The sequence below is a fragment of the Salvelinus alpinus genome, chromosome 29 (genome assembly GCF_045679555.1).
Source record: "Salvelinus alpinus chromosome 29, SLU_Salpinus.1, whole genome shotgun sequence".
NCBI lineage: Eukaryota > Metazoa > Chordata > Actinopteri > Salmoniformes > Salmonidae > Salvelinus > Salvelinus alpinus.
Window position 1 is genome coordinate 38,114,552 of NC_092114.1, and position 26,878 is coordinate 38,141,429.

At 45.5% G+C, this 26,878-nt stretch overlaps 1 protein-coding gene across 2 annotated transcripts in view; it reads right to left on the bottom strand.

Moving 5' to 3' along the window:
- Nucleotides 1-26,878, bottom strand: part of LOC139558957 (autotaxin-like) — a 38,183-nt gene that overhangs the window by 5,148 nt on the left and 6,157 nt on the right. The window contains exons 11-25 of one of the 2 annotated variants that reach the window (XM_071374487.1): nucleotides 26,435-26,507; nucleotides 25,987-26,095; nucleotides 25,402-25,527; nucleotides 25,234-25,265; nucleotides 24,978-25,105; nucleotides 24,761-24,845; nucleotides 24,567-24,654; nucleotides 24,228-24,397; nucleotides 19,153-19,198; nucleotides 18,778-18,834; nucleotides 17,561-17,700; nucleotides 16,735-16,876; nucleotides 16,423-16,500; nucleotides 15,288-15,420; nucleotides 4,237-4,390 (exon numbers count right to left, since the gene is read on the bottom strand). In XM_071374487.1, the coding sequence (XP_071230588.1) occupies nucleotides 4,237-4,390; nucleotides 15,288-15,420; nucleotides 16,423-16,500; nucleotides 16,735-16,876; nucleotides 17,561-17,700; nucleotides 18,778-18,834; nucleotides 19,153-19,198; nucleotides 24,228-24,397; nucleotides 24,567-24,654; nucleotides 24,761-24,845; nucleotides 24,978-25,105; nucleotides 25,234-25,265; nucleotides 25,402-25,527; nucleotides 25,987-26,095; nucleotides 26,435-26,507 (1,561 nt within the window). The remainder of the gene's footprint in view (nucleotides 1-4,236; nucleotides 4,391-15,287; nucleotides 15,421-16,422; nucleotides 16,501-16,734; nucleotides 16,877-17,560; nucleotides 17,701-18,777; nucleotides 18,835-19,152; nucleotides 19,199-24,227; nucleotides 24,398-24,566; nucleotides 24,655-24,760; nucleotides 24,846-24,977; nucleotides 25,106-25,233; nucleotides 25,266-25,401; nucleotides 25,528-25,986; nucleotides 26,096-26,434; nucleotides 26,508-26,878) is intronic. The other variant, XM_071374488.1, reaches the window with a different exon arrangement.

The following is a 26,878-nucleotide window of genomic DNA, read 5'->3' on the forward strand; positions in this document are numbered from 1 at the left end:
CTCACCAACATAGAGAATAAAAGCTCTCTATGGTCAGGGCGTGACAGTATCCCCCCCCCCCCCCCCCAAAGGTGCAGACTCCGGCCGCAAAACCTGACTCAATAGGGGAGGGTACGGGTGGGCATCTACCGTCGGGGGCGGCTCCGGTGCGAGGCGAAGTACCCACTCCGCTCGTGGACACGTCATCGGAGGAATTGGACCGTGGCTTGTCGCCCGGAAGAACCGGATCGTGGGTTGTCGCCAGAGGAACCGGACCGTGAATCATCGCCGGATGCTCCGGACTGTGGATCGTCGCCGGAGGAACCGGACCGTGAATTGTCGCCGAATACTCCGGATCGTGGATTGTCGCCGAGGGCTCCGGGGCCGTGGATCGTTGCCGAGGGCTCCGGACCGGGAACCCTCGCAGGAGGCTCCGGACCGCAGACCGTCGCAGGAGGCTCCGGACCGCAGACCGTCGCAGGAGGCTCCGGACCGCAGACCGTCGCAGGAGGTTCCGGACCGCCGATCGTCTCAGGTGGTTCCGGACCGCGGACCGTCTCAGGAGGTTCCGGACCGTGGACCGTCTCAGGAGGTTCTGGACTGGGAACCGTCGCCGGAAGCTCTGGACTGGGAACCGTCGCCGGAAGCTCTGGACTGGGAACTGTCGCCGGAAGCTCTGGACTGGGAACTGTCGCCGGAAGCTCTGGACTGGGAACTGTCGCCGGAAGCTATGGACGGGGAACTGTCGCCGGAAGCTCTGGACTAGGAACTGTCGCCAGAAGCTCTGGACTGGGAACTGTCGCCAGAAGCTCTGGACTGGGAACTGTCGCCGGAAGCTCTGGACTGTGGAGGCGCACTGGAGGCCTGATGCGTGGGACCGGTACAGGTGGTACCGGGCTGATGACACGCACCTAAGGGCGAGTGCGGGGAGGAGGCACAAGACGCTCTGGACTGTGGAGGCGCACTGGAGGCCTGATGCGTGATGACACGCACCTAAGGGCGAGTGCGGGGAGGAGGCACAAGACGCTCTGGACTGTGGAGGCGCACTGGAGGCCTGATGCGTGGGACCGGTACAGGTGGTACCGGGCTGATGATACGCACCTCAGGGCGAGTGCGGGGAGGAGGCACAAGACGTTCTGGACTGTGGAGGCGCACTGGAGGCCTGATGCATGGGACCGGTACAGGTGGCACCGGGTTGATGACACGCACCTCAGGGCGAGTGCGGGGAGGAGGCACAGAACGTACTGGACTGTGGAGGCGCACTGGAGACCTGATGCGTGGGACCGGTACAGGTGGCACCGGGTTGATGACACGCACCTCAGGGCGAGTGCGGGGAGGAGGCACAGAACGTACTGGACTGTGGAGGCGCACTGGAGACCTGATGCGTGGGACCGGTACAGGTAGCACCGGGCTGATGACGCGCACCTCGGGGCGAGTGCGGGGAGGAGGCACAGGACTGTGGAGGCGCACTGGAGGTCTAGAGCGCAGAGCTGGCACAACCCGTCCTGGCTGGATGCTCACTCCAGCCCGGCATGTGCGGGAAGCTGGCACAGAACGCACTGGGCTGTGAAGACGCACTGGGGCTATAGCGCGTAGAGCCGGCGCAGGATATTCTGGTCCGAAGAGGTGTACTGGAGACCAGGAGCGCTGAGCCGGCACAACCCGTCCTGGCTGGATGCTCATTTTCGCACGGCAAGTGCGGAGAGCTGACACCGAGCGCATCGGGCTGTGAATGGAGACACAGTGTGTATCACTGCATAACATGGTGCCTGAACAGTCACACGCTCCTTAAAGCGAGTGCGGGGAGTTGGCTCTGGTCTGAAACCTGGCTCCGCCAACCACCCGGTGTGCCCCCAATTTTTTTTGGGGGGGTGCTGCCTCTCGTGCTTGCGTCTTGGTTGCGAACCCAGGAGTTGTCGTTGATCCTCCTTCGCTGCCTCCATCTGCTTCCCCGGTAGGCGTTCATATCTCTCCAATACCTCCTCCCAAGTCCAGTCTATTCTCTCCTCAACCTCCTCTATAGACCAGGATGCCATCTCCTCCCGAGCACGCTGCTTGGTCCAGTTGAGGTGGTGGGATCTTCTGTCACGTTCGTCATAAGGAATGGACCAAGGCGCAGCGTGCGTAGAGTTCCACATATTTTAATAAATAGAAACTCACCAAACAAAACAAACATGCACAAACGAAACGTGACGTTCTGGACTACTCACAGGCAGCTACACAAACACAAGATCCCACAAAGCACAAAGGGGAAATGGCTGCCTAAATATGATCCCCAATCAGAGAACAATAAACAGCTGCCTCTGATTGGGAACCATAACAGGCCAACATCGACATATAAACGCCTAGTTGACCCACCCTAAATCACACCCCGACCTCACCAACATAGAGAATAAAAGCTATCTATGGTCAGGGCGTGACAACTACCACAAAAATGGAGGAGGCAAGTGGAAAAGGCAGAAGGAAGGGAACTTGTTTGCCTGCCATTTATTAAAGATACAAATTGGCTGAAAGGAACTGGCATAAATAGAAAAATATATAAGTTTCATCTGAGGACAGAAATGTTGACAGCTGCGCCATACAGGTTGCAAAGTAAATGGGCAGAGATTTTTGATGTACCAATTCCATGGCACATGGTTTATGAACTGGTACAAAAAAATACACTTGACTCAACAATTAGAGTTTTTCAATTTCAATTATTCTATCAAATTCTTGCCACCAACAGAATGCAATATATATGGGGCATACAACAATCTCAAGTTTGTAGATTTTGTTGCGAAGAGACAGAATCAATAGATCACTTATTCTGGTATTGCCCCTATTTAATTTGTTTCTGGTCACAGGTTCAGGAATGGTTAAAAAATCACAACACCACAACAACAAAATTAACCTTACAAATAGCAGTGTTGGGCGATCTGGAAAGCTGGGCGATCTGGAAAGCCATAGCCAGTCAATAAATAATATAATAATAATCGTAAGAAAGGTTTTCATCTTTAGCTCACAATCTGTGCATAATATACGATTAGAAAGATAAAAAAATGTTGTCAAACATCACAACACAATTGAAAAATATATGGCACATGGAAACCAAACAAGGGCGGTCTGTGGTGGTAGGTGGGATGGGCTGAGAGTGGCTGAGGGTTGGGATTAAAGAGTTTGTTTGGTAATGTATTGTTGTTATATATAAAAGTACCATGTATGTAAAATGTATATGTTAAATGTATGTATATGTAGAAAAAAGGTGTAAAAAACCCCCGAAGATATTTGTCCTCCGAAGAGGGGTCAGGTAGCCTCAGACGAGCAATTACAGTAAGTTCAGTAAAGGTCACAGACAAATAAGTGGTCATGGTCATAAACAGTAGAACTAATGAAAGACCAATGGCTCAAACAGTAGGCCTACACAACTTTAAGAGATACAGGCTCAAGAGTCTGCAATGAAAGGTCATTATCGTTATCATCATGAGACCAGAGGGTCATAGTGAACAAGTTATATTTATCATAGCACTCCATTTTGAAATCCACAGTTGTATTGTGAAATTTGAACTGATACAGAAGGCTGCAATTAAATGCCATCTTCTGCCGACAATGAAAAGAGGTTGTATTCTGACTTGAGATCTCTGTGCCCTTAACTCCAACTTTCGTGGAAGTGTCCCATTGAGATCAATGTAAGATTAATGCAAAGGTCAGAGTTGTGTGCGCTTATCTCGGCCCTGAATCAGGCCTTTATGAGTTAGTGCAGCAAAAGGTTAGTGGGAAGAGTGACCTATATTCATTATAATGGCCACTCCAATAATTCAGTAGTGCAATAGAAGTCCGGAAATACAAAAGTGTGGTAAAGGCTGTTAGATGCAAAGTTGACTGAAGGACTGTGCATGGGAATGAACTAAGTACTTCCTCTGTCTACACCATTTAACTGTTCCCTTGAAATGATTCAATAAAGTCATGCCAGCAATTTTTCTAAGACTTATGAACAATTAATTAGCAACAAAGTACCATGTGGTGCCAAGAATGGGAATAACGGGAATATAAAGGGAATAACGGGAATAACGTCAGTTGAATTAGTTTTGCTATGTAATTTCTAAGTAAATACCTTGTAATGGTGTGTGGTGAAATACATACACATTCAGAAAATAAATGTGGGATTCTATTTCTATGGGTTCTAGATTCTAGATCTGTGGTTTACGACAATTTCTTGCGTAGGCTTCTTCAAGCAGAGACAGTCATAGACATAGTGCCCCCATGTGGTGAGAGAATTACCTTGCAGCTCTCGTCGTTGTCTGAGCGGTGGGGTAGGAGGAAGGAGAAGACATTGAGGGGGCCGTCACACACCCCGGCCGTCTGGTTGACATCCTGACAGCTGGTGATCACTACATAGTAGTGTGTGGGGACCGGAGCCGAGACTGCGGCGTATCTGGGGGTCATATGTGGGTCACAGTCATAAGTAGTCACTTTAATGAAGATACAGGCAAGCACACACACACACACACACACACACACACACACACACACACACACACACACACACACACACACACACACACACACACACACACACACACACACACACACACACACACACACACACACACACACACACACACACACACACACACACACACACACACACACACACACACGGAAGGGTGGCAGGTAGCCTAGCTGTTAAGAGCGTTGGGCCAGTAACCGAAAGGTTGCTGGTTCAATTCCCTGAGCTGGCAAAGTGGAAAAATCTGCCGTTAATGAACAAAGCAATTAACCCGCAACAAGAACCCTGAAGTGTTCATTTAGGCAGCCCTTTGCAACTCTCTGATTCAGCGGGAGACACATTTCGATTGAATGCACTGAGTTGTGCAACTGACTAGGTATTACCCTTTCTTTTTACACAGAAAGACGCACTGTTGCAGACACAAAAACAAACATGACCAGAGGAACCTGTTTTTTTTTATAGCTTTGCTACTATTTTCACAAATATTTGGTGAATTTTCTAAATCTTAGAACAAAACTCCAAATTGGTAAGACTTGTAACACAGCCAGTCTTACATCCAACACTTTTTATTGGGCATTCATTTTGTTTGTAGACATCTTTCACCACACAGCCATTGATCCAAAATTTAAGTTTACTGTGAAATATAATGAGTACATTGGTTTAATCAAATCAAATCAATTTTTATTTGTCACATATACATGGTTAGCAGATGTTAATGCGAGTGTAGCGAAATGCTTGTGCTTCTAGTTCCGACAATGCAGTAATAACCAACGAGTAATCTAACCTAACAATTCCACAACTACTACCTTATACACACAAGTGTAAAGGGATAAAGAATATGTACATAAAGATATATGAATGAGTGATGGTACAGAACGGCATAGGCAAGATGCAGTAGATGGTATAGAGTACAGTATATACATATGAGATGAGTAATGTAGGGTATATAAACATAAAGTGGCATAGTTTAAAGTGGCTAGTGATACATGTTATACATAAAGATGGCAAGATGCAGTAGATGATATAGAGTACAGTATATACATATACATATGAGATGAGTAATGTAGGGTATGTAAACATTATATTAAGTGGCATTGTCTAAAGTGGCTAGTGATACATTTTTACATACATTTCCATCAATTCCCATTATTAAAGTGGCTGGAGTTGAGTCAGTATGTTGGCAACGGCCACTAAATGTTAGTGGTGGCTGTTTAACAGTCTGATGACCTTGAGATAGAAGCTGTTTTTCAGTCTCTCGGTCCCTGCTTTGATGCACCTGTACTGACCTCGCCTTCTGGATGATAGCGGGGTGAACAGGCAGTGGCCCGGGTGGTTGTTGTCCTTGATGATCTTTATGGCCTTCCTGTGACATCGGGTGGTGTAGGTGTCCTGGAGGGCAGGTAGTTTGCCCCCGGTGATGCGTTGTGCAGACCTCACTACCCTCTGGAGAGCCTTACGGTTGTGGAGCAGTTGGAGCAGTTGTCGTACCAGGCGGTGATACAGCCCGACAGGATGCTCTCGATTGTGCATCTGTAGAAGTTTGTGAGTGCTTTTGGTGACAAGCCGAATTTCTTCAGCCTCCTGAGGTTGAAGAGGCGCCGCTGCGCCTTCTTCACAACGCTGTCTGTGTGGGTGGACCAATTCAGTTTGTCCGTGATGTGTACACCGAGGAACTTAAAACTTACTACCCTCTCCACTACTGTCCCGTCGATGTGGATAGGGGGGTGCTCCCTCTGCTGTTTCCTGAAGTCCACAATCATCTCCTTTGTTTTGTTGACGTTGAGTGTGAGGTTATTTTCCTGACACCACACTCCGAGGGCCCTCACCTCCTCCCTGTAGGCTGTCTCGTCGTTGTTGGTAATCAAGCCTACCACTGTAGTGTTGTCCGCAAACTTGATGATTGAGTTGGAGGCGTGCATGGCCACGCAGTCGTGGGTGAACAGGGAGTACAGGACAGGGCTCAGAACGCACCCTTGTGGGGCCCCAGTGTTGAGGATCAGCGGGGTGGAGATGTTGTTACCTACCCTCACCACCTGGGGGCGGCCCGTCAAGAAGTCCAGTACGCAGTTGCACAGGGTGGGGTCGAGACCCAGGGTCTCGAGCTTGATGACGAGTTTGGAAGGTACTATGGTGTTAAATGCTGAGCTGTAGTCGATGAACAGCATTCTCACATAGGTATTCCTCTTGTCCAGATGGGTTAGGGCAGTGTGCAGTGTGGTTGCGATTGCGTCGTCTGTGGACCTATTGGGTCGGTAAGCAAATTGGAGTGGGTCTAGGGTGTCAGGTAGGGTGGAGGTGATATGGTCCTTGACTAGTCTCTCAAAGCACTTCATGATGACGGAAGTGAGTGCTACGGGGCGGTAGTCGTTTAGCTCAGTTACCTTAGCTTTCTTGGGAACAGGAACAATGGTGGCCCTCTTGAAGCACGTGGGAACAGCAGACTGGGATAAGGATTGATTGAATATGTCCGTAAACACACCAGCCAGCTGGTCTGCGCATGCTCTGAGGACGCGGCTGGGAATGCCGTCTGGGCCTGCAGCCTTGCGAGGGTTAACACGTTTAAATGTTTTACTCACCTCGGCTGCAGTGAAGGAGAGCCCACAGGTTTTGGTAGCGGGCCGTGTCAGTGGCACTGTATTGTCCTCAAAGCTAGCAAAAAAGTTATTTAGTCTGTCTGGGAGCAAGACATCCTGGTCCGCGACGGGGCTGGTTTTCTTTTTGTAATCCGTGATTGACTGTAGACCCTGCCACATACCTCGTGCCTGAGCTGTTGAATTGCGACTCTACTTTGTCTCTATACTGGCACTTAGCTTGTTTGATTGCCTTGCGGAGGGAATAGCTACACTGTTTTTATTCGGTCATGTTTCCGGTCACCTTGCCCTGGTTAAAAGCAGTGGTTCGCGCTTTCAGTTTCACGCGAATGCTGCCATCATTCCACGGTTTCTGGTTTGGGAATGTTTTAATCGTTGCTGTGGGTATTACGTCGCCGATGCACTTTCTAATGAACTCGCTCACCGAATCAGCGTATTCGTCAATGTTGTTGTTGCATGCAATGCGGAACATATCCCAATCCACGTGATCGAAGCAGTCTTGAAGCGTGGAATCAGATTGGTCGGACCAGCCTTGAACAGACCTGAGCGCTGGAGCTTCTTGTTTTAGTTTCTGTTTGTAGGCTGGAAGCAACAAAATGGAGTCGTGGTCAGCTTTCCGAAAGGAGAGCGGGGGAGGGCCTTATATGCGTCGCGGAAGTTAGAATAACAATGATCCAGGGTTTTACCAGCCCTGGTAGCACAATCGATATGCTGATAGAATTTAGGGAGTTTTGTTTTCAGATTAGCCTTGTTAAAATCCCCAGCTACGATGAATGCAGCCTCAGGGTGTGTGGTTTCCAGTTTACATAGAGTCAGATAATGTTCGTTCAGGGCCATCGATGTGTCTGCTTGGGGGGGGAATATATACGACTGTGATTATAATCGAAGAGAATTTCCTTGGTAGATAATGTGGTCGACATTTGATTGTGAGGAATTCTAAGTCAGGTGAACAGAATGACTTGAGTTCCTGTATGTTGTTATGATCACACCACGTCTCGTTAATCATAAGGCATACCCCCCCGCCCCTCTTCTTACCAGAAAGATGTTTGTTTCTGTCGGCGCGATGCGTGAAGAAACCAGCTGGCTGTACCGACTCCGTTAGTGTCTCTCGAGTGAGCCATGTTTCCGTGAAGCAAAGAACGTTACACGTTGTCTATAGACTCTGATACAAAGGTTGCAAAGAAAAAGGTCTAAAGCTTCGCTAAAGCCAAGCCCACTCAAAATCCGAAAAGTCGATCTCCTTTCACCTTGAACTAAAATGGCACATCATGTCGTTGCAAACGACCACTCCACTTTGTGGGGAATATGTCCACTAAACGCCACTCTAAACGGCCATACCTGGAAACAGTCCTGGAGGACTGCTTAACTTGTCATGCGCTAATTGATTCGGACACGACAATATCACTCATCTCTCAAACATTGTTCAATGATCTCAAAATGGCGTTGAAGCCAACTAAACGTGGGTTAAAAGTGGAACGATGTGACACTACACTTCGAGGTTTCACTCAGACTACCTCGCCTCTCACATTGAGAATCATGCTGAAACTAGACTTCTGGGACGTATTGCTTGTTCGCGAATCTGAACCCCTGCTACTAGGAGCTGACTTGATGGAAAACCAACCTTGGTCACAGGTCAAAGTGCCTTCTCCACTGCAATGCAGTCATCCACGAGGGGTGTCTGTCGAAAGCACCCCTTGGGAAAAGACCTCGAAACCTCTTGGTGCAGAATCCGATCCAAGGAGATATTACGATAGCTCATCACATTCAATCAGCAAACCTGATTGACCATTCTTTTCATGATTTTGAGCCAGCAGTCTCTGTGAATGAGCAACTTCCCTTCTCCTTGAAGTCATGCAATACTGTGGTTGAGATGAACTTCTCTTGCCCTACGGACACTTCCGCAAGCACTGCGGCCGTCTCAGCAGGAAAAACATAGATGCGCAGAGTGTACTTCCGATGATACTTCCGATGCTTCCGATGATACATCTTCCGCTTTGTGGGGGACTGTCACCCCTTACAATGACACTAATGGCGTCAGTCCCGCACCTGACCCGATGACTCCCACTGGTGAAGCACCTTACAATGTCACAGACAGATATCCTCGTCTCAGTTCGCAGGTACTGAAGAGGTTGCCACACGTGGATGCTGTGGTGACTGACAAGCCTCGACAGCCACTGAGCGTTTTGATGCACAAACACCAGGAGATTTGGTGGAAAGGTTACAGCCATTCTCATAATAACGCGGCCGCTAACAACTCGTACATAGGGTCCGAACTTTTCCTTTGTGCCTCGGACACCAACACCAACCGCTGGTGGGGGGGGGGGGGGGTCCTGTGACACAAAGGGGGAGAGGGGCCAGAGCAGAAAACAAATCTCGTTGTGAACTCCTCTTTGAGAACAGAGAGGAGCGCACAGGCCCCTAGACGGGGATAACCTTAGAACACATCTAAGATATTACTGAGGTGTACCACACTGGTCGCAAAAGAAGTCCAGTGGACGTTCCACCTCCAAAACAAACGGCAAAAATAATCATGCCTTGCCATGTGTAGTTTCAACAACAACGCAACTAGTAAAATGCTCTAATCATGTGTTCCAGTAGGATAACATTTCAGAATAAATCGTTAGGATAACTGGTCTCCTTGAGTACCAGTACCAATGCCACAGTCAGTCCAGCAACTATCAGTAAGAGGATTAGAGACCTCACAAGTCAAATTGCTATTGATAATAGCGACAGAGGAGTTAGTAGTCACTCAGAGTGCAACACGTGTAAGGGAATCTCCAGAACACTCTTCTGATGGTTAACACACATGCCACTAATAAACAAAACCCTCCATTCAGGAGAAAAGTTATTAGAAGTCAGGAAACATGATCACACCGCGTACGACTGGTTCAGTGCTTAGAGAGTACTTCCGTCATGAAATAGACTCTTTCATACCTATCACCACTACAATGGTGTAAGACGCATTGACGTGTAGTATAACTACTACAGGTCCCTTTAACACGTCTTGAGGTCGACATCAATTCTTACTGACCTCCAGGCATTGACCTAGAAATTATCTGACGACATCAGACTCATTCTGAACAGGTTTTAGCCTACCCGGATACTTGGTTTCTTTCCCTTGGCATGTGCGCTTGTGTAAGCACAAACGCACACGTGCAACGGAACATTTAATGAGGTTTTATGCTCGGATCGCTTAAGGGTTCGAACAAAATACCAGCTTTAGTAAAGTTGAAAATGTACTCTTAGACCTTTTGACTACAGTTACAGTACTCACCAGTTTCTCCACAGAGGTCCATAGGTCATCCCTGTAGACTACCTGAAGCTGGTGACTTACAGCTGTAGATTTATCATGTAGTTATCAACTTAGGATAGTGCCCTAAGCAACACACTGGAAATTAGGAACACCCTAGATATGACATTAGACAATGTCACATTAGACAAAGACCTTGGACATATATAGAATACAGTCCAATTAGATGAAGGTGTGATAACTATATTTTGTATATATTTTGTTTATGCTTTCATTCCTTTTTGTTTCATTTCCTTTGACACTTAGGAAGTGATAGAGCCATAAACAAGTTCCCCATACAACCTTCACTTAGTGCCACAACGCTGCTCATTTGGGAAGAAATGTAATTATGTATTTCATGAGTGTGTGTGCGTGCGTTGTTAACATCTGCCTAAGTTACTGCCTAGATCCACTAGCCTGGACGACCAGACGACGGGTCCGGAACGACAATCCCAATCCGGACATCCGCTGCCCATCCTTGTGGCAGCCTGCTTCATTTGCAGAAATCCTGCCCGGGTCGACCGCCAGAGGGGGACTGCAACAACGATCACGAACTGGATATCCACTGCCCAACCTTGTGGTGGACTGCTCCGCTCTCAGAGTGCCTACCAAGGTCAACCACCAGAGGGGGACTGCAACGATGAAACACAACCAGGACATCACGTGATCGTTATTTTTGTGTTGGCTTGCAACTTGCAGGATAATCACAAGATTGAACCCACCAAAGGGGGACTTTCACGACGTGCCTTTTTGGGGGAAGTACATAAGCCCCCCCCTCTCCCTCTCTCTCTCCCACCACAGGTTTATGACGGTCGTAAATACCGAAACTCATTTCCACACTCTGCCAAAATTAAAGTTGAGAATCCCTTTGTTAACACAGAAAGACTTTGCAGTACGGTAACGTCAAAAGGTTGAATCATGTAACAATATTTCTCTACTGTGGACACTTAAGGAACAGTCATGTTGAGTTTGTTTCATTTGGTGATGTCATGAAGGACAGGAAACACACATTACTGTGTCTTTGGTTGTGTACAGTCGTGGCCAAAAATGTTGAGAATGACACAAATATTAACTTCCACAAAGTTTGCTGCTTCAGTATCTTTAGATATTTTTGTCAGATGTTACTACTGAAGTATTATTACAAGCATTTCATAAGTGTCAAAGGCTTTTATTGACAATTACATGAAGTTGATGCAAAGAGTCAATATTTGCAGTGTTGACCCTTCTTTTTCAAGACCTCTGCAATCCGCCCTGGCATGCTGTCAATTAACTTCTGGGCCACATCCTGACTGATGGCAGCCCATTCTTGCATAATCAATGCTTGGAGTTTGTCAGAATTTGTGTGTTTTTGTTTGTCCACCCGCCTCTTGAGGATTGACCACAAGTTCTCAATGGGATTAAGGTCTGGGGAGTTTCCTGGCTATGGACCCAAAATATCGATGTTTTGTTCCCCGAGCCACTTAGTTATCACTTTTGCCTTATGGCAAGGTGCTCCATCATGCTGGAAAAGGCATTGTTCGTCACGAAACTGTTCCTGGATGGTTGGGAGAAGTTGCTCTCGGAGGATGTGTTGGTACCATTCTTTATTCATGGCTGTGTTCTTAGGCAAAATTGTGAGTGAGCCCACTCCCTTGGCTGAGAAGCAACCCCACACATCCGCTTTTTTCCGGATGCGCCAAACAATCGGAAAGGGGATTCATCAGAGATAATGACTTTACCCCAGTCCTCAGCAGTCCAATCCCTGTACTGTTTGCAGAATATCAGTCTGTCCCTGATGTTTTTCCTGAAGAGAAGTGGCTTCTTTGCTGCCCTTCTTGACACCAGGCATCCTCCAAAGGTCTTCGCCTCACTGTGTGTGCAGATGCACGCACACCTGCCTGCTGCCATTCCTGAGCAAGCTCTGTACTGGTGGTGCCCTGATCCCGCAGCTGAATCAACTTTTGGAGACGGTCCTGGCGCTTGCTGGACTTTCTTGGGCGCCCTGAAGCCTTCTTCACAACAATTGAACCGCTTTCCTTGAAGTTCTTGATGATCCAATAAATGGTTGATTTAGGTGCAATCTTACTGGCAGCAATATCCTTGCCTGTGAAGCCCTTTTGTCGAAAGCAATGATGACGGCACGTGTTTCCTTGCAGGTAACCATGGATGACAGAGGAAGAACAATAATTCCAAGCACCACCCTCCTTTTGAAGCATCCAGTCTGTTATTCGAACTCAATCAGCATGACAGAGTGATCTCCAGCCTTGTCCTCGTCAACACTAACACCTGTGTTAACGAGAGAATCACTGACATGATGTCAGCTGGTCCTTTTGTGGCAGGGCTGAAATGCAGTGGAAATGTTTTGGGGGGATTCAGTTCATTTGCATGGCAAAGAGGGACTTTGCAATTAATTGCAATTCATCTGATCACTCTTCAGAACATTCTGGATTATATGGAATTTGCCAACATACAAACTGAGGCAGCAGACATAGTGAAGATTTATATTTGTGTCATTCTCAAAACTTTTGGCCATGACTGTACACTTCTCAATTTTGGGGTTTGCTTCTGAGTGTTGTATAAAATCTATGATAAAATGTGAAACTATTTGTGAGAAGATGATGTTAGCCTTCTAAATGAGAGTATGTTTTTTTATATAAAGTTATAACTAGTCAGTGACCACACCCCGTGAGCACAGACATTTACATCAGCGTCATGGAACGCCCCCTTTTCTACTCCAGAATAAAATGACTTGTGACAAAATGTACATTTAGTCAAGATAACAGGGTCCCCACGTTGAAATGGCTACTACTCTAGACCAAAACGCCGGGTGATGCTGGTGTGTGAAGTAGTTTAAACTCCAACTACAAAAGCACAAGACCAGAGAACATGGAGATCCTCCCCACCCTAAAATGGTGAATAAATCTACAAACTTAAGATCGATTATTCAGGCTGCAGCTGTTTAAATACTTTTATCTGGTAAATGCATCCGATTTAAGAACATTTTCGAATGGTATTCTGACGTATCCATTCTAACAACCTACAACCACAAAAGACCTTGGGACTTCTGGGGAACGCAACCAGAGACTCTCTGATGAACTATTATCCAGCAGACGGACTGGCGATCACAGAGAGGGACAACAAAGGCATACACTCGCAAATATGTAAATTGCTATTTATTTTCTAATAAGCGGCTGTTCATGTTCAAAGTATTAGCATTTACATGCGTGTAGTTATGAACTGTAATACAGTGGGTCCACTCTGAGTTTCCCGCTCTTGAGCTGTCCCCACCCCTTTCCTTTGTCTACCAAGCCGTCATATCGGTTTCATCCACTAGGGACTTTTCCTTGTGTCATGTTAGTACCCATTGTATAACTAATTGTGTGTGTGTTTATGTAATTTTGGGATTGATTAGTTAGTTAGTAAATAACTAATAAAGCCAATTTGTATATCGCTGATTCATGATTTGATGCTAGGGTTCGTGCAGATATCCAAGGGTTTGCGATGTTCAGAAATGAGCCTGATGAGATAACAATACATTAATAGAAGACTAATTGATAAGATAATAAAATACCTGAAGCGTTATATTTGGGAAATTGAAACTCTAAAAAAACATTTTCCCGTGGTGCCCCGACTTCCTAGTTAATTACTATTCCATGATTCATTGAATTATGGAATAATTACATAGAGAATTGATTTGATAATATTACAGTCTTCACATTTAATGACAGCAAATGCTACAACACACCAATAAGAAGAAGAGATTTGCTTAGGCCAAGAAACACGAGCAATGGACATTGGACCGGTGGAAATCTGTGCTTTGGTCTGATGAGTAAAAATTTGAGATTTTTGGTTCCAACCGCCATGTCTTTGTGAGATGCAGAGTAGATGAACGGATGATCTCCGCATGTGTGGTTTCCACCATGAAGCATGGAGGAGGAGTTGTGACGGTGTGGGGGTGCTTTGCTGGTGACACTGTCAGTTATTTACTCAGAATTCAAGGCACACTTAACCAGCATGGCTACCACAGCATTCTGCAGTGATACGCCATCCCATCTGGTTTTCACTTAGTGGGACTATCATTTGTTTTTCAACAGGAAAATGACCCAACACACCTCGAGGCTGTGTAAGGGCCATTTGACCAAGAAGGAGAGTGATGGAGTGCTGACATCAGATGACCTGGCCTCCACAATCACACAACCTCAACCCAATTGAGATGGTTTGGGATGATTTGGTTGACAGAATGCCAAGAGTGTGCAAAGCTGTCATCAATGGAAAGGGTGACTTTTTAAAATATTTTTTTTATTTAACCTTTATTGAACTAAGCAAGTCAGTTAAGAACAAATTCTTATTTACAATGACAACCTAGGAAAAGTGGGCTGATTACCTTGTTCAGGGGCAGAACGACAGATTTTTACCTTGTCAGCTCAGAGATTCAATCTAGCAACCTTTCGGTTACTGGTCCAACGCTCTAACCACTAGGCTACCTACCGCCCCAACTACTTTGAAGAATTTTAACACTTTTGGTTACTACATGATTCCATATTTGTTATTTCATAGTTGTGATGTCTTCACTATAATTCTACAATGTAGAAATAGTAAAAATAAAGAAAAACCCTTGAATGAGTAGGTGTGTCCAAACGTTTGACTGGTACTGTTTATAAAGTAATTTTGGGATGCAAACTCAAAATTGAATACATTTCAACTCTGTATCTGACATGGTACAGGTGTCTTCTTTTTTTAAGCCCATAGCCATGTGTGTGAGGTGTATACTTTTGTTTCAAAGAATCACTCTGTGTGACCCTGATTTAGCTCACTGCAGTAATGTGAATCTACTGTAGACGTTTGACTGCCGACATTTTTCATGGGATTCAACATGTAAAATCGGTATGCACTCGGTTCGCAAATTACGTTCAGAGGTGCTAAGTGCTCTCGGCCAGCAAACGCTATTGTTCTGAGCTCTTACTCTTTGATCTTCATGGTGGTGTCCCGGAGGCCATCGTAGTTGTTGTCAAAGATGGGACCGGTGACCACATTGATGCCGTTATTCTCCTCTGCGTAGCGCTTGAGAAGAGTCCCCTGGAGGTAGCTCCATACTTCTGCAGAGTTGAAGGGAAAAGAGAACAAGGTACAAGCAAATGTGGTTTTGTTTTGGTACAGCAACACAAAGAACCAAAACAAAAGCTTTCTAACATTGTCTGTATAACACCTGTTGCATGAATGCATTTAGGACGTTATAAGGACTCATGAACTGAAATTAATTCTTATAGCCAGCCTTGAAAAATACTCTCTATACTGCATCTGTGTATAGCATTTTGTGAATAGATGTTATTAATGTGGTCTTACACCTTTTAAATGATAGCAGGGCACCTTGTAAGCATTTCAAAAGCCAAAGGCTGGTTTAATCTTGATGCACATTCCTTCAAGAAGAAGTAAAAGTCATGCCCTGCTCTAAAAGTCCCCAGACAAGGGAACTGCTCTTCATATCCATCTCTACAATCATTCACCACACCAGGCTTCACTGAGGCTCTCTCTTTGTGTGTGTGTGTATGTGTGTGTGCCCGTGTGTGTGCGCGTGTGTGTGCGCGTGAGTGCGTGTGTGTGTGTGTGTGTGTGTGTGTGTGTGTGTGTGTGTGTGTGTGTGTGTGTGTGTGTGTGTGTGTGTGTGTGTGTGTGTGTGTGTGAGTGAGTGCGTGGTGGGTACTGGACGTCTCTCTCCAGTGAGAGGACAATGGGTGTCAGCCTGTCCCTTCTCTCCCAGACCTGAGGTCATCAGACTAGCCTCCCTCCTCACTCCCCCTCCTACCTCTCCCTCCACACATTTGCATGGCCAGTCCAAGCGAAGATACAGCACAACACTCACAGAGGGCCACATGTACTATATACTATGTGATTGGTAACTGTAATAGCTTTGGAGGGAAGCATCTACCAGAGAAAAACAAAAATTGAGCAACAAGGATCTCCTTAGAGAACCTATAACAACAACCTGCTTAACAAAACACAGTGGCAGATTTATAAAGCATTTGAACTAGTATTTTCAAATGGGTTGGAAATATACAAATAAAAATGTAATATGTAGATATAAATAAATGAATACTCACTTTTGAATGCAGGGTACATGGGAACGGTGTTTGTGATCAGTGATGCATCATATTTTGATTCAGGAGACAGGGCCAGCTCTAGCATAAAAAATGTAAATATATACTTTAATTTACCTCCCATTTAGGCCTGGAAAAAAGCCTGCACACCCCCAAGACCAGGGTCATCTCCATTAGGTACCAAACTGAGTGAAACGGGAGATACTGTCTGAACTTGTCCAATAAGATACGTTTGTTTTTATTTTGCATTGCAACATGTTTTGCTTCAGTGTGCCTTAATGAACATGAACCAGGGTGGACTAGTGTGCAACTCACCTGGTGGATAGAGGAAGCCATAGGAGACGTCTGTATCCTGGCTGTAGGTGGTGCAGGCCTGGCTGTGTTCAGGAGGGACCCGCAGGTCTGCTCTCACACACTCACTCACTGGCTCAGGCTCAGGGAGGGGCGTGACTTCTTCCTGGAAGGGAACATGTTGTCATTGGTAACACATTGTGAAATCCCATCGTAAAATGAGATAGAAGTGGTATACAAACACCCATTGTTTACAAACACCCAATACAGAGTTTCTATATGTGATTGGGGCCATGTCATTAGTTGATTTGTGTGCTGTATCGTTTCTAAATCTGTATAGGGTTCTGTTAGGTTAGTGTTACGCAAGTCCCTATCCAGGCTCCCCCCCCCCAATAAATCAAAACCAGGCTCATTCTAATACAAAATACAATTAACCAGTTGAGTCAAAGACCAACATTACATTTACGATCTCCTAACAGGACTACTAATTGTTTTCATGCATGCTACTCCCTGCAACCATTCAAGTAAACAGAGACATTTCAAAAGAGCTTTGGAAAGATATGACCTAATGCAATGTTTCCCAAATGGTGGCTCCAGACATACTGGTAGGTCTCTGACCAAAGACTGGCCTGTGGCTATAAAAAAAAAAATTGTGTGTCTATTCTGTGGGTAACAAGAAAACTAGAATAGCCTTATGTGGGTCACAAGTAAAAAAAAACATTCGGAAACCACTAATCAACTAATCAACATGACCCAGGTCTGAGGACAAACTCTCAAATCATATGGATCGAGTCATTAAATGACTTGAGGTCAGTTTCATTTGTTGTGTTCCATGTGATGAATACCCTACTTGTTTGGGCACTGTGAATGACGTCCATAGGGGCATGGAGAGCTCCTGGCTGTATCCACTGATGAAATCACTGTGGAAGAGGAGGCTGTACGTCGTTTGGAAAATAACCGCTGGTCGACCGAAGGGGAGGTGTGTGGCTTCTGTGAAAACACCAGTTAATCAAGCAAGGAGGGCAGTAGTAAACCTGGGTTCGAAATCAGACACTTTGTATTTGAATTCTACAGTATAGCACTCTTTTCATGTTATATTGTCTGAATATTGCATGTTTCATGCATACTACGATTTTCTGGTTGTTGTCATCTTTTTAATTACAGAATGTAAAAACTATGTTTTCACATGTAGACACTGATATGATGCTTGCGATAATAAATACAGTTAACACATTAGCATTAGTATTAGGGTTAGCATTAGCATTAGTATTAGGGTTAGCATTAGCATTTATATTAGGGTTAGCATTAGCATTAGGGTTAGCATTAGCATTTGCATTAGTTAACGCATTCAAAACCATGGGGGAAATGTGTTGGAGCTGGCTGGAGACACTCAGGAGTGGAAAATGAACATGTGCGTACAATGTGTAAACGCTCTGCACTACGGGTTCTCGACCAATCACATTCACATTGTCATGGTGTGTCTGTAACCGAGTTGAATTGGTAAAGCTCACTCTTCAGCTTGAAATACCACCACCTGTGCCATTTAATTGCTTTTCGTGGCTAAGCTGGCTAAGGTGTTTCAAGAGGACGGTCACGTGTATTTGCGAGACAGAGGACGCAAGGTCAATCCCTCTCAGCAGTGGACTTGTGAGCGAGGAAGCAAAGCTGTTAAGCAAGTAGCATGCCGCCGGTTAAAGTGGTGTCGTGCCCCAGATCTGCAGCTGCGCTCAGCTCAACGGCTGGGGTTGCTGTGGACTGAGAGGAGCGAGTGTAACCAAGTTGAGTTGATAAAGCTCACACCTCAGCTTGAAATACCCCCACCAGCGTCATGGATGTGATACAAGAGGGTGGTCACATGTGTTTGGGATACAGAAGACATAAGATCAATCCCAGTTGCGGACGTGTGAGCGAGGAAGCAAAGCTGTTAAGCCACACAATGCCACCGGTTACACGTCAGGTGATTGCTAAGCTCTTAGTCACTCAGTAAAAGGAGAATGTCAGGGTATGACTTTCAGAATAGTTAAAGGGATAGTTCACTCAAATTACAAAATGACATAGTTTCCTTACCCTGTGAACAGTTTATGGACAAGGTAAGACAGCAATCCATGCTTTGGTTTTGTTTACCTGGCCATTTGTGTCCAAAATCCAATGCAAGTCAATCTCCCCATATTAGCATTTTTCACGTTTCATGTCATACCTTGTCAAGAGAGACTAGGCCAGTTATAATACTTTTGAATGCACCGCTAACTGATACAATATTTCACAAAAACTGTTAGCCAGGAGATTCTGAAAGTTGATAAATAACCTGCTAACAAACTTTAAAATGGTTTGGATGTCTCCACAACACCCTAGGTAAGTGGAAAATAAGCTAAAACGTCAAAAATGAGAACTATCACTTTAAGTAAACTGTAACCGACCACACTCTAGAAGATAGTCACTTACCATCTGCTGCTGGGCTGAATCTCTGATTGTTCTCCTCTACTTTGTTCTGTAACAGAAGACAGAGACCTTCAGGGCTCCTGAGTGGCACAGTGGTCTAAGGCACTGCATCTCAGTGCAAGAAGTGTCACTACAGTCCCTGGTTCAAATCCAGGCTGTATCACATCTGGCAGTGATTGGGAGTCCAATTGGGCGGTGCACAATTGGCCCAGTGTTTGGCTGGGGTAGGCCATCATTGTAAATAAGAATTTGGTCTTAACTGACTTGCCTAGTTAGTGCCCATAGGTGAAGTTGTGTCACATTGTCAAGGTGTGTCTGTAACTGAGTTGAGTTGGTAAAGCTCACTCTTCAGCTTGAAATACCACCACCTGTGCCATTTAATTGCTAGGCCTACAAGCCCTCTACAAGCCCTCAGGTCTACAAGCCCTCAGTCCAGCCTCTCTCAGCCTATTGCGGACACAATCACTGATGGAGTGATTGTGCGTGTCACGCCCTGACCTTAGGGTCTTATTATTCTCAGGGTGTGACTCGGGTGGGAAATGTTTTCTATTTCTTTGTGTATTTGGCTGAGTTTCCAATCGTTGTCTCTGATTGGGCATTCCTTTTGGGTTTCCTTTTGGGTTTTGTGGGCTCTTGTTTTCTGTATAGTTTATTTGCCTTGAAAAAGGGACGCTTTCGTTTTTGTCATTGTTATTTTGCTTTTGCTTTTGGTGTCATCAATAAAAAGAACGATGTACGCCTACCACGCTGCACCTTGGTCCGGTCATTCCACAAACGAGAGCCATAACAGTGCGTTCCTGGTGTAACTCGAGCAGTTGTTGTTGCCACCCTGTACCTGTCCCGCAGGTGTGATGTTCGGATGTACCGATCCTGTGCAGGTGTTGTTACACGTGGTCTGCCACTGCGAGGACAATCAGCTGTCCGTCCTGTCTCCCTGTAGCGCTGTCTTAGGCGTCTCACAGTACGGACATTGTAATTTATTGCCCTGGCCACATCTGCAGTCCTCATGCCTCCTTGCAGCATGCCTAAGGCATGGGACCCTGGGCATCTTTCTTTTGGTGTTTTTCCAGGGTCAGTATAAAGGCCTCTTTAGTGTCCTAGGTTTTCATAATGGTGACCTTAATTGCCTTAATTGACACAACCAGGCGGTAAATTAGTTAATCAAATCAAATCAAATGTTATTTGTCACATGCGCCGAATACAACAGGTGTAGGTAGACCTTACCGTGAAATGCTTACTTTAAAGCCCTCAACCAACAATGCAGTTCAAGAAATAGAGTTAAGAAAATATTTACTAAATAAACTAGAGTAAAAAAAAAAGAAAAGTAACATAAGAATATTACATAACAATAATGAGGCTATATACAGGGGGTACCGGTACCGAGTCAATGTGCGGTGTTACAGGTTAGTCAAGGTAATTTGTAAAGTGACTATGCATAGTTCATAAACAGCGAGTAGCAGCAATGTAAAAACAAAGCGGGGGGAATGGCCATTTGATCAATTGTTCAGCATTCTTATGGCTTGGGGCTGAAGCTGTTAAGGAGCCTTTTGGTTTTAAACTTGGCGCTCCAGTACCACTTGCCGTGCTGTAGCAGGGAGAACAGTCTATGACTTGGGTGACTGGAGTCTTTGACAATTTATTGGGCCTTCCTCTGACACCTCCTAGTATATAGGTCCTGGATAGCAGGAAGCTTGGCACCAGTGATGCACTGGGTCGTACGCACTACGCTCTGTAGCGCTTTACGGTCAGATGCCGGTCTTACAGATTACGGTCTTTTCAGTCTCCTGAGGTGTTGTTGTGCCCTTTTCACAACTGTCTTGTTATGTTTGGACCAGGATCGTTTGTTGGTGATGTGGACACCAAGGAACTCTTGACCTGGTCCACTTCAGCCCCGTTGATGTTAATGGGAGCCTGTTCGGCCCGCCTTTTCCTATAGTCCACGATCAGCTCCTTTGTCTTGCTCACATTGAGGGAGAGGTTGTTGCCCTGGCACGACACTGCCAGGTCTCTGACCTCCTCCCTATAGGCCGTCTCATCGTTGTCGATGATAAGCCTAGCACTGTTGTGTCGTCAGCAAACTTAATGATGGTGTTGGAGTCGTGCTTGGCCACCCAGTCGTGGGTAAACAGGGAGTACAGGAGGGGACTAATCCACACCCCTGAGGGGCTCCAGTGTTGAGGATCAGCGTGGCAGATGTGTTGTTGCCTACCCTTACCACTTGAGGGCGGCCGGTCAGGAAGTCCAGGATCCAGTTGCAGAGGGGGGTGTTTAGTCCCAGGGTCCTTAGCTTATTGATGAGCTTTGTGGGCACTATGGTGTTGAACGCTGAGCTGTAGTCAATGAACAGCATTCTCACATAGGTGTTCCTTTTGTCCAGGTGGGAAAGGGCAGTGTGGATTGAGTGTGCGATTGAGATTGCGTCATCTGTGGAACTGTTGGGGCAGTACGTGTAACGAACGTCGTCGGGAGAAGGAGAGGAGGACCAAAGTGCAGCGTGGTACGTATCCATAATACTTTTAATCAAAATGAATACACGAACAAAAACAACAAAACGATCAACTAACAGTTCTGACAGGTGCAACAAACACTAACCAGAAAATAACCACCCACAAACACAAGTGGGAAAACAGGCTACCTAAGTATGGCTCTCAATCAGAGACAACGATAGACAACTGCCTCTGATTGAGAACCATACCAGGCCAAACACATAGAAACAGAAATCCTAGACCTACAACATAGAATACCCACCCACATCACACCCTGACCAAACTAAAAATAGAAACATACAAAGCAATCTACGGTCAGGGCGTGACAGTACGCAAATTGGAGTGGGTCAAGGGTTTCCGGCATGATGGTGTTGATGTGTGCCATGACTAGCCTTTCAAAGCACTTCATGGCCACCGACATGAGTGCTACGGGGCGGTAATCATTTAGGCAGGTTACCTTCGCTTCCTTGGGCACGGGGACTATGGTGGTCTGTTTGAAACATGTAGGTATTACAGATTAGGTCAAGGAGAGGTTGAAAATGTCAGTGAAGACACTGGCCAGTTGGTCCGCGCATGCTTTGAGTACACGTCCTGGTAATCCATCTGGCCCCGCGGCTTTGTGAATGTTGACCTGTTTAAAGGTCTTGCTCACATCGGCTACCGAGAGCGTGATCACACAGTCGTTCGGAACACCTGGTGCTCTCATGCATACTTCAGTGTTTCTTGGCTCGAAGCGAGCATAAAAGGCATTTCGCTCGACTGGTAGGCTCGCTTGACTGGGCAGCTTGCGGCTGGGTTTCCCTTTGTAGTGCGTAATATTTTTCAAGCCCTGCACATCCGACGAGCATCAGAGCCGGTGTAGTAGGATTAAATCTTAGTCCTGTATTGATGCTTTGCCTGTTCGATGGTTAATTTGAGGGCATAGCGGGATTTCTCATAACAGTCCAGATTAGTGTCCCGCTCTTTGAAAGCGGCAGCTCTAGCCTTTAACTCGGTGCGGATGTTGCCTGTAATCTATAGCTTCTGGTTGGGAAATGTATGTACGGTCACTGTGAGGACAACGTCGTCGATGCACTTATTGATGAAGCAGGTGACTGAGGTGGTATACTCCTCAATACCATTGGATGAATCCTGGAACATATTCCAGTCTGTGCTAGCAAAACAGTCCTGTAGAATAGCATCCACGTCATCTGACCACTTCCGTATTAAGTGAGTCACTGGTACTTCCTGCTTTAATTTTTGCATGTAAGCAGGAATCAGGAGGATATAATTATGGTCAGATTTTCCAAATGGAGGGCGAGGGAGAGCTTTGTACGCGTCTCTGTGTGTGGAGTAAAGGTGGTCTAGATTTATTTTTCCTCTGGTTGCACATGTGACATGCTGGTAGAAATTAGGTAAAACTGATTTAAGTTAGCCTGCATTAAAGTTCCCGGCCACTAGGAGCACCACTTCTGGACTAGCATTTTCTGGTTTTCTTATGGCCTTATACAGCTCGTTGAGTGCAGTCTTAGTGCCAGCATCGGTTTGTGGTGGTACATAGACGGCTACGAATAATATAGATGAGAACTCTCTTGGTAGACAGTGTGGTCTAATGCTTATCATGAGGTATTCTACCTCAGGCAAGCAATACCTTGAGACTTCTTTGATATTAGACATCGCGCACCAGCAGTTATTGACAAATAGACACACACCTCCGCCCCTCGTCTTACAAGACGTAGCTGCTCTGTCCTGCCGATGCACGGAGAAGCCAGCCAGCTCTATATTATCCGTGTCGTCATTCAGCCACATCTCGGTGAAACATAAGATATTACAGTTTTTAATGTCCCGTTGGTAGGATAGTCTCAATCGTAGATCGTCCAGTTTGTTTCCAATGATTGCACGTTGGCCAATAATACGGAGGGAAGTGGTGCTTTACCTACTCGTCGGCAAATTCTTACAAGGCACCCCGCCCTCCTCCACCTTTCCCTCCGTGTTTTCTTCATGCTGATGATGGGGTTTTGGGCATTGTCTTGACAAAGCAGTAAATCCTTCGCGTCGGATTCATTAAAATAACATCTTTGTCCAGTTCGAGTTGATTAATCGCAATTCTGATGTCCAGAAGCTCATTTCGGTCATAAGAGATGGTAGCAGCAACATTATGTACAAAATTAGTTACAAACAATGCGAAAAAACAAACAAAATTGAACAGTTGGTTAGGAGCCCGTAAAACGGCACCCATCCCCTCCGGCGCCATTATAAGAAAGAGAGTTCCAAACCTCTCTGCCAATACCAGCTAGTTTTCAGTTTTACCTCCCTAATCAGACCAGTCCCAGACAGTCCGAGCTAAATTCTTGCTTGAGAAATTGCTCTTTGCTAAGAAGCTATTTTTGTTTCTTTTTGACCATTTTAATTGAAACCAACAGCAAGGTACTTAATTGTTACCTTTAAGAAGTGATTTCAAGAATGTATGTGTCATTAAGTTGTAATAAATGGAAAGGAATTGGAATTTCAATGTAGCTCCCAAATGACCTGAAATGAAAATGGAATGTACCCCAACCCTGTTACTCTATGAAACTCTTTGAGTTGGTTTCCAGTCATGACCTCACCACTGACCTCATTGTCACAGCTACATCCCAAGTCGTAGGTTGTGGCAGAGGTGGTGTCAGAGGTGGTGGGTGCGGTCACTTCCTCTGGCATGATCGGTGTGAAAGGAGGAGCTTTCAGCATGTCATTCAGACTGCCATGGGTTCCATTGTTAGGGGCAGGGACTAAGCCCAGGAGGTCTGGGAAAGAAGGGCATATGAGATGGATTTGGTATGCAACAAAGTTTCCACAGAGACTTTATATTTCCTGGATATGAAATAACTCTTGTAAATATTGGTTTCAGAGTAATAAGGGGTGCCAACAAATAAGCTCGTACTAGCACTTAATAAGTACAGAAAGAAATCGTACCGCACATGACATTGTACAACTCGATATTTTCAAATTCTGCCACTTTGGTCTGGAACATAAAGCTTGGTCCATAGCCCAAAAAGATTGTCTATATAGGGAACAAACATTGGAAACAATGTAAGCACAAGCAGCTAAGAATACAGTACAGTATCTGAAAAATGTTGCACTGATAGAATGTTAATTTAAGTGTTTACCCGCATACTGGTGATCTTATTGTCAAATCCGTGGTCACCAAAGAAACCACATCTCCCAGGATGCCTCCTGTTTTCAGGTACTTTCCTGCATCACATAGAAAGAATATACAAAATAAAAAGCATTACACAAAAACCAATTAGTCCACAAATTCCATATAATGCTTTTAACTTAATCTAGTTGAGTTGATAGTACTAGTAGTGTAGAAAAATACAATACCAAGCAACGTGCCACTTTCTCTCCATGAGTAAGTGGACAGCCTCAATTCTGCGGTTGTTGGCGTAGTGAAGCCGTTTCGGGAGGTGTTGTTTCAAGTAAGGCTTAAAGTGCTGGGTTGGCATTTTACACTGAAAAACAAGGTCATTACATGGACTCTGTGACCACACATGTAGATGACTTACTGTAAGTTCTACACAGCCAGCAAAATATCTAACAAAAACATAATAATCCCCCCCCCCCCCCCATGTGCACTTACTGTAAGATTTGCCACAACTACTTTTGGGTCATCTGAAAAAAGTAAACATAAAAAAGTAAAACAGACACATAGGAAAATAAACTAGAAAGAAAGAAATATGTGTGAACACATTCTAGTTCACACATCTAGCCTGCTCCATCCATTCTCTTACAGTACTGTGTAACTCACAGGTGGTTGATTTGGGATCCCGGGCCCGGATTCTCCCAAGAGATCCAGGGATCAGATTGATCTCATCCACGTTCACAGGATAGGTACTGAGGAACTCAGTCCTATCACAGTGGGCCTCCTCCATTCCTAGGGGGAGAAAGAGACAAGTTAACATAAGCCAAGGTTAATAAACATTTAAAAAAACATGATTTTATGCTTGTAAAATGGTTTTCTGGTTGTAGAGACATCAAATAACCAGATTACAACAAGGTAAATATGGATATTTTCACAATGTTATCAAGACATCAGGGAAAGACATCTGGTTTGGGTGTTATTCAGGGGTGGCAGGTAGCAAAGTGGTTAGAGTGTTGGGCCAGTAACCAAAAGGTTGCTGGATTGAATCCCTGAGCTGACAACGTAAAAATCTGTTGTTCTACCCCTGAACAAGGCAGTTAACCCACTGTTCCCCGGTAGGGCAACATTGTAAATAAGAATGTGTTCTTAACTGACTTGCCTAGTTAAATTAACAAAATATTAAGTCAGTTAACCAGAGTAGACATAGGCTAGTGCAGATACAATTCAACATTGTGGTCTATTCTTCCATACCATGGTCTCCAACGACGATGATGTTGACACAGCGGTGTAGGTTCATCTGCTTCAGGCCGTTCATCAGCTGTCCAATGACATTATCAATCTCCCTCAGGGGGTTGTCCAACTACAGCACACAAAACACACCAAGGTTACTACAGTAAGTCATGCCTGAAGAACAATCTCTGGAATTTGTAAATTGTGGTTCATGATAACATTTTACCTGTATTTACAGTATCGATGCGTAAATATCACCGTAGTTAGAGAGCGCAACATGATTTAGCTCTTTAGCCCCTTAAAATTAGTTGCTCTTACGTGAAACTTCCCCCACCACACCCACACAACCCCATAGCAACCATTAACCATCTTTGGCCTAATTTCGTCCACCAGCCAGCTCTCGCTCTCTCTGTCGAACCAATTTGAGCCTGGGGATGAGGTTATTTCTGGCCCAATCAGAGGAGCTCACCTCAGTGCTGAAGGGCCCCAGTCTGTGTCCGAAGGTGTCAGGCTGCTCTGAGTGGACAGCGTACACATAGGGCCTAGAAATAGCACACAGACACACATCTCAACCACTGACCCATACTCAGTACAGACACACATCTCAACCACTGACCCATACTCAGTACAGACACACAGCTCAACCACTGACCTCAGTACAGACACACAGCTCAACCTCTGACCTCAGTACAGACACACAGCTCAACCACTGACCCATACTCAGTACAGACACACAGCTCAAACACTGACCTCAGTACAGACACACAGCTCAACCACTGGCCTCAGTACAGACACACAGCTCAACCTCTGACCTCAGTACAGACACACAGCTCAACCACTGGCCTCAGTACAGACACACAGCTCAACCACTGACCCCAGTACAGACACACAGCTCAACCTCTGACCTCAGTAC